Source organism: Papio anubis, chromosome 11 (assembly GCF_008728515.1).
Source record: "Papio anubis isolate 15944 chromosome 11, Panubis1.0, whole genome shotgun sequence".
NCBI lineage: Eukaryota > Metazoa > Chordata > Mammalia > Primates > Cercopithecidae > Papio > Papio anubis.
The window spans coordinates 89280418-89298753 of NC_044986.1; the positions used below are offsets into that span (position 1 = coordinate 89280418).

An 18336-nucleotide genomic window follows, 5' to 3' on the forward strand; every position below is an offset into this window, starting at 1 on the left:
TATTCTACTGTGGGTTAGACAACATATTATGTGCTTAATATTTACCATCTCACATAGTCATCACACAGCTTTGCAAAGCATCTGTGCTACTATCACCTACTTTGTATTAATCAGGCAAATGTGGTTCAGAGAGGTTGATTAATTACCTACGATTTCATAGCTAAAAGGTAGCTGACCCTTGAGTTTGCCATCTGCTTTCCTTGCTCCCAAATCCCTTCTCTTCCCCCTCAGCATAGATTGATGGATACCTGTGCATCACTAGGATCAAGGCACAGGTCTAGATGGGATCAATTCAAAAGGTTACATTTTGTCATATGTTAACTCTTTTTAGAGATTTCCATTAGAACACTGGTTAATCCAAGACTTTGTTATAACATGTTTAACAGTTAAAGTGGTAATCAGTTCCTTGTTTTTATCATCAAAGTTTTTAGAGCAGATCTTACTTAGCTGTGACCACAAGGCATAGGTTTTTATCTCATAAGGAAGACCAGGTAAATCCTATAGATGAATTATTTTACTTTTAGTGGAGAATATCTATATATGGATATATTATGTTAATAATATTTAGAGGCTATATCTTATAGAATTCTCTATTTACTGACTTCTTAGTTTAGTTTTTCTTCAAAGCAGTACCCTGCCTAGTTGCATGCACTCTTCATTTTTTTTCTAGAGTCTTTTCTCTTCTTCCATGACTTATTTATAATCTTTTCCTGATTACTTTCTTCTCTGAATTCCTTGGTGTTCTTTTCTTCTGTAATTTTTTTCCTTTCTGCCAGTCCCATTTTTCTATAGCTAAAATTAAAGCACATGGAATTTTAGGATTTTAAAGACTCTTGGAGACTAATCAAAATACTTTCAATGTAAACCTGTATTTAATATCCTGGAAAAATGTTTGTCAGATGGAGAATCTGAAACTCAAAGTGACTTATTTAAATATACGAGGTATCAGAAGTAATATTTAAACTCATTTCAAAGCCCATTACTCTTGTTTTTATATCATCATGTAAGTAAGTGTTTGAATAATACACAGGAAAGGGAATGGATCTAATTAAACAAATGGAAAATGATAAGAATGGAATTAGCTGGAGAACCCTGTAGAAGTAGATAAGAATGGAGTTACCAGGGAAAGGCCAAATTTGAAGCGAAACAATCCCAGGGTTGGTAGGAGTAAGGGTTTTACCAAAGAGATCGGAATATTGGATCTTATGACAAGTTTGGTGAAGACAAATTAGAGGAACAAAAACACAGATGACATAGGGAGTTATGTAGAAAGGCATACTAAAATAGGGTTCAAAAGAAGTCCTGAATAGGTTGCTGCTTTTTTGCTTGTTTAATTGGAGGAATGGACAAACTTCAAGCTTTTTACTGAAAGATTAAAAAAAAAAAAAAGCCACTGGGAAAAGTCTCCACAATCAGATAGAAATGTCCTATTCTGTTCTTTCACCCCAAATTTCACAGGAGTGGCTTAAAGCCCCTCGAGTGCTAGGGGATTGAAGGTTGCTGAATTACATAGATCTGTGGCTCAAGGCAGGTGTCCCCTCCCCTTTGCCTCTTTTTCCAGGCCTCTGATGTCCTACCCATGTACATGTAAAGCAGGGGTAAGATTGACTGTCAAATAAGTCATGGAGCTTCAGCTGGGTTTTTGGTAACATGCTTATGCTGGAGGTGAATGACTGACTGAGACTCCATTTAGTTGTTTTTCAGGAACAGGTAAATACAGAGCTTCTTGGTTGGTCATTGGGTTTATCTTTTCAGTAATCTGTGCCTTGATGAGCAGAATGTTTAAAGGTTGGAGACTGCCATGAAGTCCTGCAGAAGAAAGATCTGGAAGTGGGAGAAATTTTCACTATATATAGTGACTTCCACTTCCAGATCTTTCTCTCTGTGTACATATAGTACTTAGAGAAATCCAACTATCAGGACTCAGTTTTTCTAGCAGACTCTCTCCTTAGGTATAAGTACCTACGAAGATTTTTAAGGCTTTGCTAGTTTATGTAGACCTGAACAAGGAAGGACAAGTATAAAATAAGTAGTTCGATTTTATTATTTTTAATGTTTCAATTTTTGTGAGAAAAATATTCCCAATAACAAATATACATTTGTAATTTGACATTTGTAGGTTCAGCTTTTCAGCATTTCAAATATTTCAGGGGACTCTCTGTAGTGTTTTAGGGTGAAGGGAAGCAACAGGGCCTTTTTTTTCTTTTTCCTTTTTTTTTTTTTTTTGAGCCTTTTTTAAAAAGGCTCTGTCGGGCCTTTTAAAGTGGTTTTTATGCTTAAAAACAAAGAATGTCATTTTCCAGTGACACAGATTAGTCTTTGAATCAGAGATAGACAATGGATAAGGGACAAGGTAACTGTATCTTTCTTCCTCATTTTAGGTTATCAAGTTTGTTCCAGTTTAGATATCAAAAGTTAAGTCAGTCATTAAGTACATTTTCAGTTCATCATAGAGGACAGTTCGTGAGAACGAATTAGACTCAGGGTATGCCAATTATATTGGCAGTCACTATTTTTTGTAAAACTAAGAGTGAGTGTTCATTGAATGTTATAGGTTAGGGAGGTAGAGTCAAAAATAGATAAATGAAATCTTGTTTAAAAACAGAGGGCATATTTTAATTATACCGAGAAACATGATTTAATATATCGAGGACTGATCTTTCCCCAGATTTTGTTTTTTGTTCTCATTTTTTGGAGTGAGCACCAAGATATGAACTAGCAGATTTCCTTTTTAAATATATGAGTTTGCTCATTTTTATTATATCTTTTTTCTCTAGTCTTTTTGGCAAACTGACTACTGAAAATTCACAGTCTCCAAAAGTTGAGGAAGACTTTAATCTTGCTACCAAGGTAAAATAGTCTCTTATTTAGTTGATTTTCTCAGTTGGAATCTAGTTCTGTATAGTATTTACTTTTCATGTTTAGCAGTGGTGTATCATTATTTCATGTTGGTAATATAAAGTTGGTCAGATGAAAACATTTTATAGAAATATGAGTAGTTGATTTAAACAGTTTTTTTTTTTTTTTTTTTTTTTTTTTTTTACTTCAGTAAATAACAAATGATTGGTAAACACTTTCAGGGTGTGAGGGCCAAAAAACGGAATGTACTGGAAAATACACAGTGACAGGAACGTTATGTTAGAAAAAATCTTTTCCACAATAGAGAATGTATAAAATCTGGTAAAGGTTTATTTGCATAAGTAAACTTACTGTGACTTTTAAAATTATTCTATTGTAACTTTAAAAAAAACCCTCATGCTTAAATTTATCTTTAATGGATCCAGTTACTTACTGTAGTAATCAAAGAATCTCTCTGATAAAGTTCAGTTCCGAAGCTGTGCCACATAGCATATAGGTTTTTTTGGCAGATATTAGTTTGATTTCATGTCGTTTTTAGGAGAGAGCTTTTTCTCAGTTTCTCTTCCTGGTTCTTTAGTAAGACCAAAATAATATTAGAAATTGTGAAAATTTATCTGGGCATAGTGGTGCATGCCTGTGGTTCCAGCTACCAAGGAGGCTGATGCAGGAGGATTCCTTGAGCCCAAGAGTTTGAGACCAGTGTGGGCAACATAGCGAGACCCTACCTCTAATTTAAAAAATAGTGGTAGAAATTTAGAAATGTAAATTCTCTTTCTCAGAGTCTGTATTATTAAAGCATGCCAGTGTGTTTTCTAAGTTATTTCATTAAAAGTAGACTTTAAATTCTTCAACTAAATGAAGAATGCAGTTTTTACCCCAAGTAAATGACCAGTTCTGGAAGCAGAGACTCTTAATAAGCATATGGTAAGATTTTAATTTCAGAGTATTTAAACTGCTGTTTTTAAATATATTGTTCAAAGATCTTTGATCCCGTTTGAAAATTTTAAATTTCAGAAGATTTTTGTATTTAGGTATTTAAATAATCATTTTGAAGCTCTTGCATCACTATGAGATACTGCAGGTTAGAAAACACTTGTGTGCATCCTAGTGTACCCAGAATACAGTCTTGCCTGTAAAAAGCATTTTAAGAGGTTTTCAATGTGAATAAATAAGCGGACAAATGAATTTTTATGTGATGGAATATTATAAGTAAGATAATATGCATAATATATCTTATAATTAGATCTAATGCATTTCTAAAATATGGCTTAAATTTACATTTTAGTATTTAGAATGCATAAATTCACATGCATTATCTTGAGAAAATATGTCTTAAATAAGAAGAACAATAAATCAGAGATATGTAGTAAATAGGAAAGAAGTTTACACTATGTTTTCTAGTATCCTCCAATGGAGTTTAGATTTAAAAAGTTTTAATATATTTTAGTCCCAACTTATGGTTTTGTTTGTTTGTTTGTTTGTTTGAGATGGAGCCTTGCTCTGTCATGCAGGCTGGAGTGCAGTGGCGCGATCTCGACTTACTGCAACCTTCACCTTCTTGGTTCAAGCAGTTCTCCTCCCTCAGCCTCCCGTGTAGCTGGGACAGCAGGCACATGGCACCATGCCCAGCTAATTTTTGTATTTTTAGTAGAGACAGGGTGATGGTCTCGATCTCTTGACCTCATGATCCAATCTCCTCGGCCTCCCAAAGTCCTGGGATTACAGGCGTGAACCACCGCTCCCAGCCGAAACTCATGTTCTATTAAGCATATCTTTTCAAGGAGTACATTATTCTAAAATTCTGATTACCAATACTTTCTTCAGGTGAAAAGTTTATGAAATATTCCTTTTTAAGTTTTTTCTCTCTCTGTAGTAAGAATGTTCTCGCTTTTAAGTATTGGCTGAAGATCATGTTTAACTAATTGTCTTATTATATAATATTAAAATTAAAATCTTTCTTACACAGGTATTAACAAAATAACCAATTGTAGTGTAAATACCGATCAGCAATATTATTAACAAAAGGCTGTATTTTGTGTATTTCATCACATGTCTTATATAGTAGCTGTTTTTCCTTTTCTTTCATGACTGAAGCTCATACTTGATTGACTGATCATGTCTCTTGTTTGTTTCTCCCTCCTCCATCACCTTTTAAAAAATGATTTACCCCAGGCATTTTTCTCACACAATACATTTCTTCAGTGTCTGCTTTTGAGGGCATCTCTGTCTCAATTGTTAGCATATTTATTTACAAGTTTCTATTTAGTTGCTATGTATGATTTTCATTAATCAATCACACCCCCCCCATGATTTATTCTTTTTTTCTCTGTTTCGTGGAAGAATCAGAATTTATACAATTATTTATACTTAGCATTTTGCCACACGGAATAGGAACAACCTATACCATTTCAATGCAAACCCAGTTAAATAAGGTACTATTAAAAACTAAACTCTCACATTTTTCCACATAAGAGTTAATTAATACAACTGTAAATTGTGAAGATATTTCAAAATATAACATGTAATTTTAAAATTTTAATTATTTCTATAATACTACAAACTGTGGAAGAGTACATTTTTGTCCTAGATTATTTTGGTTAAAAAATAATCTAATGGACACCACCATGTTTGTATAATAATAAATTAGATGAAGGCGATGATAGGAATTAATTGGTTGAAGAAGGGTAAGATAAACATAGAGATTACATGAGACAGGATGAGACAGTTTCTTATAAAAACACAGCAAAAATTGTGGATTAAATGAGAGCAGGAACTCTCTAGAATAAAAGATAGGATATAAATTATTTAAAATAAAAATTAAGAAAACATTGCCAGCTAATAAAATGTAGCTCAGGTGTCCTTGAGTGACTTATAGCAGATTTTAACAAAAAGCCGACAGAAAATATAAGGACGAGTATAGGTAAGAGCAATTTGTTGTACACTTTGAAATACCTAGCAGGGAATAATTTGAATGTTTCTAACATAAAGGAAAAATAAATACTTAAGGTGATTAATATCTCAATTATTCTGATTTGATTATGTAAATATATTAAATGATAACATACACCCACAAAACAAGTACATTTATAGTGTGTCAACAAAAAAATTATAAACAAGGAACAAAAATTTAATTTTTACTTCTTTTAGTAACTTTATGTTTTATATTTAATCTAGTCATACTTACAATAATGCAGAATGCAAAGTGAAATCTGTTTTAGGCTTTGTTAACTTTATTGTGAATTATTACTTTTTGATTCTTTAGCTTCTGGTTTTAAGATTTCTAACTTAATATTTGACGTATTCTTAGATTATTTAACTAATTTATCTTACTCTTTGATATAACCTTGATAGCTGTTTTGAATATTTTTGATAATAGAGTATAAATAAATAAGCATTTTATTTAAGCTTGTTATTAAAATTAAATTTTCTGATCATGTGAACAAGGGTCTTAATCTGTATATCTTAAAAGAGAAAAATCACTTTTAAGCTACAACACTCTCAATGAAATAAATGTAGAAATTATTAATCTCTAGAAATATTCTGACATCTTTTGCTCATAATACCTGTATGTAATGGTATTATATGCACACATCAACTGAATGTAATCAATATTTGTGAATTTTTTTAAAGTACATATTATAAAATGATATGTAAGGGAAGATTGTTAGCATAGTAAACAAATTTATCATTGGAAGAATACTTTTTACTCTTAAAAATATCTCTTGCAATGGGGATATTTTATATTCTTTCCAGGAAGCCTTATTAACTTTAGTCTTCATAACTATTACACCTTGCACATATATTTGTTTGTTTCTAAAACTCAGGAATCCTGTCGACTTGAATTTTTTTTAGTTTCTTTCTTCACTTCTCCTGTGAATACTGAATCCTGCTTGACAATCATAGATATATGTAAAAACTATGAAATCTTCAACTTGAATAATTATTGCTTAATTTTCTTTATATGAGATATTTCCTCCAATTTTAAACTACCATCTTATATGGTGTCAATAGGCAATTTGACCGAGTATTATATTGTTTACAGGAACATAAGAAAAGCATATGATTTTAAACCAGGGTTTCACATTTCTATCTCACTTTACAGTAGTACTTAAAAATGCCTCATAATTCTATGGGTAAGTATTTCTCTTGTACAATTAAAAATTGCAAGGTTTTTATAAAGGTCGTTTTGTAGAATCTTGTTTTAAAATTAAATGTTTTCATTCAATTCAAAGATGCATATTACAATAATATTTCAGAAATATTTACCTATATAAATAAAATTATATTCTTGAAATAAATTTGAAAATATATAACTGAGAGATTTAAACCCACGTTTTTCTCTCTCCTTTTGATTTCATTTTCAAAATTTCAGCAGTCTGCATAGATCTGTGTTAATTCTACCCATTTAGTCTATCTTACAAATATTTATTTTCTCATCACCATGTAATTTTCCTCATGTAGATAATCTACTCATACTCCAAATGTATTTATCCAGATATTTCTTCCAAGCCCCTTGGATGCCTGAAATCTTATAGGTCTCAAACTGAAAACATCATTTTTATTTTTTTCCTGACTTTTTTCTGATCTGTTGTAATCTACTCTGTCATCTAGTTTCCCCATCCTAGTAAATAACACCTAGGAAGTAGCCATGAAATGCCCAAGCACTTCAACTGGCACTTCAACTGTCCCCCACATCCTGCACTTCAACCCTCCTCCAGGTCACCAATCCAGTCACATACCAAATTTTGTATTATCTACCTTCTTATAATTTTCCATATCTTATTCCATAATTAACTCTCTATCTATAATTTTGAAGTACTCCTTTCTACTTTTGCCCCATCTCCCCATGTTCATCTTTACACCACTGGAAGGGTCACCTTTCAAAAATATATTTGTAATGATGTAACTCATCTGCATATTGAGTGCATACCTGTTACATGAAGGGGTAATTTCACATTCTAGTGTGACACATATCGTGTATGGTTTGGCCCCATTTTATCTCTTCAACTCATTTCCTCTGACTGTGTTCCAGTTTTACCACATAACTTTGGCATCCCTCGGTTGCCATGTTGTTTCATGCCTTATTATGTTGCACATGCTATTGCACCAAGAGTCTTTGTATCCTGACTCTGCACTTTGTCTGTCCTTCCAAATATGGCCCCATTATGGCAGCATTTTCTATGCTTTTCAGGTAAAACTGATTTTTCTCTCCTTTTTGCCCTCATGTATTTTAATGACTTAAATTGTAAAACTGGTGAAATATACTTTTCTGTTCTTATTTGTTTTCACATATCTCTACCATTTCTTGAATATAGGCCAGAATCTATCTTCCATGGATATTTTCTGCTTTTCCCAGAATAGCGCCTATGATTTGATAGATACAATGTGTGTTTTTGTTGTTGTTGTTGTTTGTCTTAATGACAAATTGTGTGAGTGACTGAGTTAATAAACACAATTTTTTCTGAAGTTTTTATTGTTGTTGTTGTTGCTTTCTGTTTTTTGTTTGTAATAGGAGGGAGCAACAAAGACAGTAACTGGACAACAAAAACATGATATTGGCATTATTGAACGAGCTCCACAAGATCAAACAAGTAATGACAATTTTGTTTTTTATACCAAAATAATAGAAGTGGTAATTTAGTGAATATCTCTGAAAATTTTTCTATGCTTAAATGCTATTATTTAGAAAACAATTTTATGGACTGAAATACAATGTCTACTTAAAAAAATACTTTTTGCTATCTTTCTTCATACTATCAATTCTTTTTTCTGAACCTGCTTCAATTCTGAAACTCTATTTTTGCTATTACTTTTATTTTTGAAATACTCATAAATGAAAATAGATTTGCATGTAGTATTATGATTTACAGTAATAAATGTTCTCATATATGTGAACTCATTTTCTCATACTGTGAACAACATTTTGTAGATAAGATGCCCATATCTGAATTAGGACAAAAAGAAGATACAAAATCAACTTCAGTTCCTGAGGTACTGTGTGTTGTTGTTATTGTTGTTATCTTAAAACTTAACTAGTCTTAAAACATAAACAGATGATTTGACTTTATTCTGTCACCTCTGATTGTGTCCATAAGGCGGGCAGATCACGAAGACAGAAAATCGAGACCATCCTGGCTAACACGGTGAAACCCCGTCTCTACTAAACATAAAAAAAAATTAGCCTGGCATGGTGGCGGGCACCTGTAGTCCCAGCTACTCAGGAGGCTGAGGCAGGAGAATGGTGTGAACCCAGGAGTTGGAGCTTGCAGTGAGCCCAGATCACACCACTGCACTCCCGCCTGGGCGACAGAGCGAGACTCCGTCTCAGAAAACAAACAAAGAAAAAAAGAAATTATTTTCTGACATTTATCAGAACATACTTTATAATCATATGCCAAGTAGATAACAGCTGCATAGTGCAATTCTGCTAATTTGCAGGATTGATTTTGAAGCCAGTGTAGAATAGTGCAAAAGAAAATAAGGCTTAGAAGGCACTAGGAATCTCTTTGAGTTCTGAAGTTAAGTTTGTCTAAAAACTAATTCTTCTGCATTCATTTGTGGGCAAATATATGATTCTGTGTATGTATATCTAGATGTACAAAAGCTCTAATTAGATTCAGGGAGAAAGAGTTTAAACTACAGTCTTAGTCTTGCTCAACTTGGAACTTGAAAAGATAATGCCTGGGACTTGAAAGTATTGATATATTTTGATTATCCAGTATAGATCTGAAGGAACATTTCAGAAGTTGGATAAACATGATAAATAGGACACCTGTAAAACTATAATAACAACAATTTGTTTGAGTAGTGTTTTAATAAGTAGACATTCTTTTCACAAATAGAACTCTTCGAGTCCCTTTGTGGCAGTAATGTTTGCAGCCACATAGATATCAAATAATAATGATGTATTCCACGACCACAACTGTGGATGTGGAAGAGATAGGAAAGGCTTCACCAGTTAGGTGGAAGCAGCAGCTGCACAATGGTAACAGCAGTGAGTGGATGTCAAAGATAAGTCTGTATTTTGGTTCTGTCACTTACTAGCTATGGGAACTTGGAGAAAAATCAATTAACCTAATCAAATACCAGTAATTTTGTTTATAAAAACAGTGCTCATGTCTGCCTCTTAGGTGCATGTCATGAAATAACGTTGTAACAAATGTGAAAACATTTTGTAAACTGAAAAATCTGTATACAAATGTAAGACAAAATGATCAAAGTGACATTTATCGTAAGCAGTATTGTTAGCACAAGAATGGGGAGTAAGAACAGGCATGTGGATTTCTAATTTTGGGTAAGGGGTTGGTAACTTTCAGCAGGCTACTACTGCAGATTTTCCATAGAAATATAGCGGTTTGGAAAGTTAGACTTACTTCCCTGATGAGATTTTCAATGTGTTGACCTGGAGTAATTTCTTTGTATCAACTCTGTGCTAGGCAGTGAGTCTCTGAATATCCAAGATGTGGGATTATGCTGTAGTAGTAGGAAGAGAATAACAAATAAAAAACACTTATAAGTCACTGTAACTTTTTCTTTAAAAATAAAACAGAGAATGTTTGGTTAGAGAAAATTGAAGAACTTCATAATTAGCACGGGTATGGGAGTGGCAGTGGAATTCTATGGTCAGGGTAGATCTTTCTGCGACTGCCATTTAATCTCCCATCTCAAAGATGAGGAGTATGCCATATGAAAGTCTAGGAGGAAGACATTCTGAACAGAGAGAACGGTGGACCGTATTTGTTCATCATTTTGTTCTTAACAACCCAGAATGACTAGGAAGCAGAAAGTGGGGTAACCAGCAACATCATCATCATCCTCATTATTCTAAGGTGAAGAAAAGTCTGCAAATACGTGCCTGGCACATGTTACATGTTTCACGAATACTTGTTTTATTTTTCTCTTTTGATGAAGGCTTGCTCTACTTTTCTGAAGTTATGTCTTAAGAATGAATTGCATGCTTTATCTAATGATTGTTTGCTTTCATTTAAAAATAACATAAATATTAGTTTTCCTTATGAATCTTTCCTTTTATTCAAGCAGTTCTTTATCAGCAAAAAAGTTTAAAATTTATTCTTATTATTTTAAGCCCTTGTTTTCTTAAATGAAACAGCTTTTACAGAGTTCTATTCCTACTTCACATAACACACTCTGAAAATTCTCTTCATGCCATGCATATTTTTTAACCAAAAAATCTGTAATTATGCATATGTCACATGTTTAATCGTGTTGTATTTTGTTTGAAATGTTCTATCATTTTTGGTGAGGATTACAGTGTAAGGCAGATACTCTGAAGTAAATTCCTTTTAAAATATGCACATGAATGAATTTTTTTGTGAATATGATTTATTTTCCTTGCTCAGTAACCTAGTCAATAGCCACATGAAAATAAAAGATAAGCGTGATCTACAGAGAATATTTGAGGTTTTCTCTTGAAATGTTTTGGTTTTCAGTATGTGAACAGCCTTAAATCTAATTGCTTTTAAAGTTAAAAAATGTGTTTTAAAAAAGACTTTTAATAAAAATATGATGCTTGTCATTATTATTTTTAAATTGAAATTATTTATTGAGGCAGGCCATGATGTCTCTTGCCTGTAATCCCAGTATTTTGAGAGGGCAAGGTAGGCGGATCACTTGAAGTCAGGACTCTGAGACCAGCCTAACCAACATGGTGAAACCCTGTCTCTATTACAAATACAAAAATTTAGCCAGGTGTGATTGCTCATGCCTGTAGTCCCAGCTACTCGGGACGCTGAGGCAGGAGAATCACTTGGTCTTGGGAACCGGAGTTTGCAGTGAGCCGAGATCATGCCACTGGGCAACCCTGCGAGGCTTCGTCTCAGAAAAATAAAATAAAAAAATAGTAAAAAAGGAAATTATTTATTAATATTATCTTTAACAGATTATCTCTTTGAATGATACACAGAATTATGTGTGTTTACCTGAGGCTACATATCAAAAAGAAATAAAGACAATAAATGGCAAAATAGAAGGTAAGAACCATTTTTTATTTAAAACATCTTTTGACCAAATGTTTGTCTCAAAGCATGAGGACTGGTATGCTCTGACAATCAAAGAAAATTATTTTTTAAATGTGTAGCATGGAAGAACAAAAGGAGTGAAAGTTATACGTCATCTCAGGTGTTGGCAACAGATTATACTGAGAGTATCAACAAAATAGCTGAATCATTAGTTTAAATTCAGTATACTCTAAGACCCGAGGAAAGGAGTAAAAGAGGGAATGAAGACTGAGGAAGACAGAGAGTACAGGGAGTACATGAGGGAACAAGAAGCAGGTTTACATAATGGAGAATGGTAAAATAAAATAATTCTTGAAAGAAAGATAGAGCATGGTTAGAAAGCTGGGAAGAATATAAAGTGACCTTCCATTACCAAAATCTGCCAGAGAATTACAGCAAACATGTTGTCACTCTTGTCTTTCTTACTGGAGGGAAGGCATTAGGGATGGAAGCACCTGACCATGGAGAGTTGTATTTTATCAGCAATATGTGAATATAAGTATATTTGCACAGCCATGCGTGTATATAATTTGTCATATATACTCAGTATAGATCAGAAGTTTTCACACTTCGGAAAATCAGCTGAATACCTTGTTAACAATGCACGCGGTGATTCAGCAGACTTTGGATTCTGGCATTTTTAATAAGTTCTCAAGTGATGCTGTCGCTGGTGGTCCTTGGACCTCACTCTTAAGTAGCAAGGGAACAGCCTTTCCTTTGGAAAAATCTGGAAGAAGGGCAGTTGGATAGAAGGTCAAGACATAACAGGGTCAAAGGAAAGCATTATATTGCTTTTATTTCTGAGTATGTTTCTGGCCATAGGGGAAAAAAGAGGTAAAGAAATAGTAATTTCAGATGTCAGATACTACCCTAATCAAAGAGAAAGAAAGTGTTGGGAAAATTGATGTTAAAAGATGTTGAATGGGAATAATCAAGACCACAGATGTGGACTAAGAAATTTTGGCTAAGAAAGAGGGATTGTGAGGCATGAAATGGGGCAAGAAAGAAGATAGCCAGGCAACTTTGGAGTTTCTGAAAAGGAAATTTGAGTGAATTCACTTCAGATGCATTTACAATATTTGCACTTCAGCAGATTAGATTGTGGGTACTCCAGAGACTACCGGAAGCGGGAGGATTACTAGAATTGGAGTAAACCATGGTGACTCATTAGCTTTCTCTAATACTATCAGGCATAAAATGTTTATATTTTGTTGATATTAGCTATTCAAATGAAAGATATTTGAATCTAAGAGCATTGGCTTTATTTTTAATGAAGCAAATTGTTTTGGTAAAATTGTTATTCTATAAAAATCCATTAGACACTTACCATAATAAACAAAGCAGACTAATTTTTAGAAAACAAATTACTGAATTTATTACTTGAATTCTAAAATTGTTTTTTAAGTAAATATTTTCCTGATTTAAACATATAAAATGTTATTTATATGTAATAACTATGTTATCATAAATTTTCAAGTAAACATCAACATTGAAAGCAATATTTTTAATGAGTTTTGTATATATTTTTTGCATTAGTGAATCAAGAAAATTTCTGAGGATAAGCTAGAGGATACAGAAGCAAGAAAATTTCTGAGGATAAACTAGAGGCATATGATTACACTGCATGGATATGGAAAACAATATTTTATTTAGTATTATCCCCTAAGTAAATATCCAAGCTGATCAATTTGTTACACGTTCAGTGATGAGATGTCAGTTCTGCATTCTGCTGAACTCTCATCATAATGGTGTACCGTCTCAATTGTACGACAAATTAAAGAACATGATGAATGTAATGATATAAATTATTCCAATGTATTTCATTAAATATATGATGTAGGATTCTATATTCAGCTTTGACATTTATTTTTTCAGGGTCATGATTTGCTCCTCTGATCAAAGGTCATTTCTCTTTTCATCCCTCAGCATATGCGTATTAATATCAACACATTTTGCATGCACAGCACATTCTCACTTTTGAAATATTAAGTACATGTTTGTTGAAGCCTAGATTCCTAGTTTCTTCGTGTATTTCTGTCATGTGAGTGTCCTAAAGAAACAAATCAAAAGAAAAAGCCCTAAACCTAAAGGAATCATTCTCAAAGCTGAGCACAAGGACTTAGTTAGATAATACCACTGGATTCATTTGTGGTTGGTTTTGTCATATTTACCTATGACTGATAATAAATCTCTTTTGCTTTTTTAGAGTCTCCTGAAAAGCCTTCTGACTTTGAGGTATTGAGTTTTATCATTTTATCTTGAATCATTTATTAACTGCATATTTTGTGAAGTATACATTCATTATTAATAATTTTTCTTCCAAACCCATTTAGCCTGCCATTGAAATGCAAAACTCTGTCCCAAATAAAGGCTTAGAATGGAAGAATAAACAAACATTAAGAGCAGGTAAATTTTACAGTTCAAGTATATTAAAAAGAATATTTCAATAGTTGATATATTAATAGTCTCATCTCCCCAATGTTTATTTTTCAAATATTATGGAAATATTTGAGGTAATAATGTCAATAATGGCATCCACATTTGAAAAACTGATTACTTATAAGAACACAAATTTTAATTAGTTTTTGTAAAAGGTAGCTTTAATTTCAGGTGTTTCTACTTTTATGTCCTGATACTGTAATGTTTTGTATTGGGAATGTCTGTATGACTTAAAGATTCAATAAGGTGAATTTTTAAACTCTAATATTTTTTCTGTTCAAAAATTGATTCAAATTCTACCCTTCACTGCAAGGAAAGCTTCACTTTTTGACATGCCAACTATGTTTTAACATTGGTTACCTTATGGGAACGTAGTCATTTGAAGCATCCTAAGGAAATCACTTATTCTGATTAGCTTACTCTGTGTGTGTGTGTGTGTGTGTGTATGTGTGTTTGTGGTGTGCACGTTTGTGCCTATGTGCATGTGTATGTGTGTTTGTGTGTGGTACCCTTAATTTTTAAAAAATGGGAGAAGTAAGTCCCAGCTACTCAGGAGGCTAAGGCAGAAGAATGGCGTGCACCAGGGAGGCAGAGCTTTCAATGAACCAAGATCGCGCCACTACACTCCAGCCTGGGCGACAGAGTGAGACTGCGTCTCAAAAAAATAAAAATAAATAAATAAATAAATAAATAAATAAATAAATAAATAATAATAAATGGGAGAAGTAATCGTTTCCTCATGATTATTTTTGTAAAACTGTGATTCTGAAGCATTTGGCTTTAGTGTCTTTTCATTGTTTAGAGGTAAACAATTGTCTAAACTAGTTTCTTAAAAATTATTGTTCCTATGCATGATTAAGCATTACACAACATATGTGCATGGTCATAGATAATGTGTAGAATTTGTTTTCAACTTCTAATATGTAAATAATTGTACATTGTGTGTAATTTTCTGTAACATTCTTTGATCAGCATTGTATTGTTAGATCCATCCATAAGGGCAGAATTAGCTCTGGTTTTGTTTATATTAGGTTCTTTATAGAATTCCATTATATAACTGCACCATGACTAATTAAAGCTTGTTTATGCAAAAAACAAATACATGAAAATAAAAACAAATGCAGATTTCAGTCTTCATTTAAGTTGGTTTTATCTACTGATTTTTGATATATTAGAAACTAAAACTAAAATATTTCAAGTATCGCTATGCACAATCATCTACTTTAATAAAAATGAAAACTGTGACCTATGGACCATAAAGCATTAGTAAACCATGTTTACTAATGTGTAGGCATTGATTTAATTTTTTTTATGGGAACGTTAGGTTACTTAAAGCAATTATTTTTATATAGATTTCTAATGTTTCTCTAAGGCATCACAAGGTGATTCTGAAGATATTGATTTAAGACTGTCTCAAAATATTTAAAGCAGTTTTTAAATTTAATGTATATGCAATAAAAGATTTTTAAGCTTATTTATTACACATACACAACATATACTGTCATGCATGTTGAAACTTAAAATTGTTAGACAAAGTTTGTTAACAAAAAAATGTTGTATTTCTCAAGAGTCTTATTTATTGATAATTTCATTTGAATAACAGATTGCTGAGTCAATCAAAGTAAGTATTGCTAAAAAATAGAAAAAAATGAAATATAACATATAATTAAAGTTATCTCATTAAATTTCAAGCACAAGAAATACTGTTTCTGGGAAGAAGAACACATTACTGCCTTTTTGAAGAAATAATTTGTACAAGTTAGCCAAATTTCTATTTTTTTTTAATTCTAATGAATAAAATATTTTAGTTTGCAATTCTATTAGATTGACCATAAAAGTGGTGGGAATAATCTGAAAAAAGTATGTACAGGTTGAATAAGAAAGACCACAAATTCATGAAAAAAATAGATTTGTTTTAAAATATATCATATATCATAATAAATGTATCATAATAAATGTTTTAAAATATATCATAATAAATGTTCTCATGAATATATCTATGATTAATATTTTGTAGATAATATGTTCACATTAAAATCAGGACAAGAAACATATGCAGAATCACGTTGGAGTTCTAAGGTATTGTGTAATTTTGTTTTTATTATTATTTAAATACAAATATTGATTGATGAAACTTTAGAGACTTTGACTTTATTGTCTTACCTCTGCATGTTGCCCTTCAGCAATTTCTGATATTTTTCAGAACATACTAAACAGTTATTATTTGCTAAGCAGATTATTGCTTCATAGTGCAATTCCACTTATTTTCAGGATTAAATTTAGAAGATAGTGTAGTATAGTGTAAAAATATGGCTTAGAAATTCTAGGAATTTATTTGGGTTCTGAATCTACAATTGTCTAAAAACTGAAGAATTTCAGTTCAGGGGTCCACCTGTGGGCAAATTTATGATTCTCTGGTATATCTGGATTCAGAGGAAAAAGGTAAAACTTGTTTTGCATACCTTGGAACTTGAGAAGATAATGCTTGGGACTTGAAAGTATTGATATATTTGGATTGTACAGCATAGAGCTTAAGGAATATTTTAGGCAAAGGAAGAGCAAGAAAAATAGGAAACCTGAGTAACTATAATAAAAACAATTTGGTTGAATAGTGTTTTAAAGAATAAACATCATTTTCACAAAGAGAACTCTTTGAGTTCTTTTGTGGCAGCCATGCTTTCAACCACATAAATATTTGTATTCTGAGATCACAGCTATGTAAAGAGATGGAAAGGGCCTCACTGGTTGTTAGAAGTAGCTGCTTTATAGTAGTAACAATCATGAGTAGAAGTCAAAAAACCAGTCAGTATTCTGGTTCTGTTACTTACTAGTTATGTAACCTTGGAGAAAATTATTTCATGTGTTCAAATGTCAGTGGCCTTGTTCATTGAATTAGTGCTAATATCTACCTCTTAGTTATTTTTAATTGAGCAATGTTGTAATAAAAATAAAAATATTTTGTAAACTGAAAAATGTGTATACAAATGTAAGATAATGATGACAGTGGTATTCAGTGACGTAATAAATATCGAGGGTACTTTTTTAAAACGTGATGGCAGTATTGTCAGAAAAATATTGGGGAAATACAACAGACATGTGGATTTCTAGTCTAGTGTAAGGGTATGTTAAGTATCAGCAGGCTACTACTACTGTTTTCTAAACTTGCTAGGAATTTAGCAAGTTAGACCTCTCTGATGAGATTTTAAATGCTTTGACTATTAGTAATGTTCTTACTGAATAGCAAAAGTGTGCTAAACAGTGAGACCTGAACACACAGGTTGAGGACTTATGTTAAAGTGGTAGGAATAGAAAAAAAGTTAACAGCACCCTTAAGTAAATATAAGTGATCTCTATGTAAAGACAGGTAGTATTAGGTTAGAGAGAATTGAAGAAATTTACAGTTAGGATGGGAATGGGAGTGGCAGTCAAATTCTGTAGTCAGAGATTTCTTTGAGACTGCCAGTCAAGCTCCCATAACAAGCATGAGAGGTATGACGTGTGAAAGTATAGGTGAAAGACATTTGGAGTGGAGAAAAACAACAGATCACATTTGTTTATAACTTTTCTGTTAACATCCTGGAAAGACTAAGAAGCAGAAAGTGGGGTAAACATTATCATCATCATTTTCATTATTGTAAGGTGTAGAAAAGTTTTCAAATGTGTTCCTGGCATATAATAAATAAATGCTTTATGAATAAACATTCTTATATTTTTATGAAGGGCTTGCTATACTTTTTTGAAATTATGTCTTAATTGAGATCAAGTTACATACTCTATCTAATATTGGTTTCCTTTCATTTAAACATAGTGGAATATGTTTCTTCTTTTAAGTTTATTCATGTATTTCTTCTGTAATCAAAAATTTTCTCAAAAATATTTGATTATTTCAAATTCTTGTCTACCTAAATAAAGAAACTTCTACAATATTCTGTCTCATACTCTGAAGGTTCTCTTCCTTTCAAGTGTCTTATTTTAACCATGAACAATGAGATCACTTGGACTCGGGAAGGGGAGCATCACA

General features: G+C 32.3%; 1 protein-coding gene across 1 annotated transcript in view; it reads left to right on the top strand.

Moving 5' to 3' along the window:
* Positions 1–18161, top strand: part of LOC100998409 (ankyrin repeat domain-containing protein 30A-like) — an 86851-nt gene extending 68690 nt beyond the window's left edge. The window contains 7 exon segments of the mRNA XM_031652378.1: positions 2778–2850; positions 8372–8450; positions 8789–8850; positions 11759–11849; positions 14083–14111; positions 14210–14282; positions 16333–18161. Of these exon segments, the coding sequence (XP_031508238.1) occupies positions 2778–2850; positions 8372–8450; positions 8789–8850; positions 11759–11849; positions 14083–14111; positions 14210–14282; positions 16333–16427 (502 nt within the window). The 3' untranslated portion in view covers positions 16428–18161.
* Positions 18162–18336: the final 175 nt, after the last annotated feature.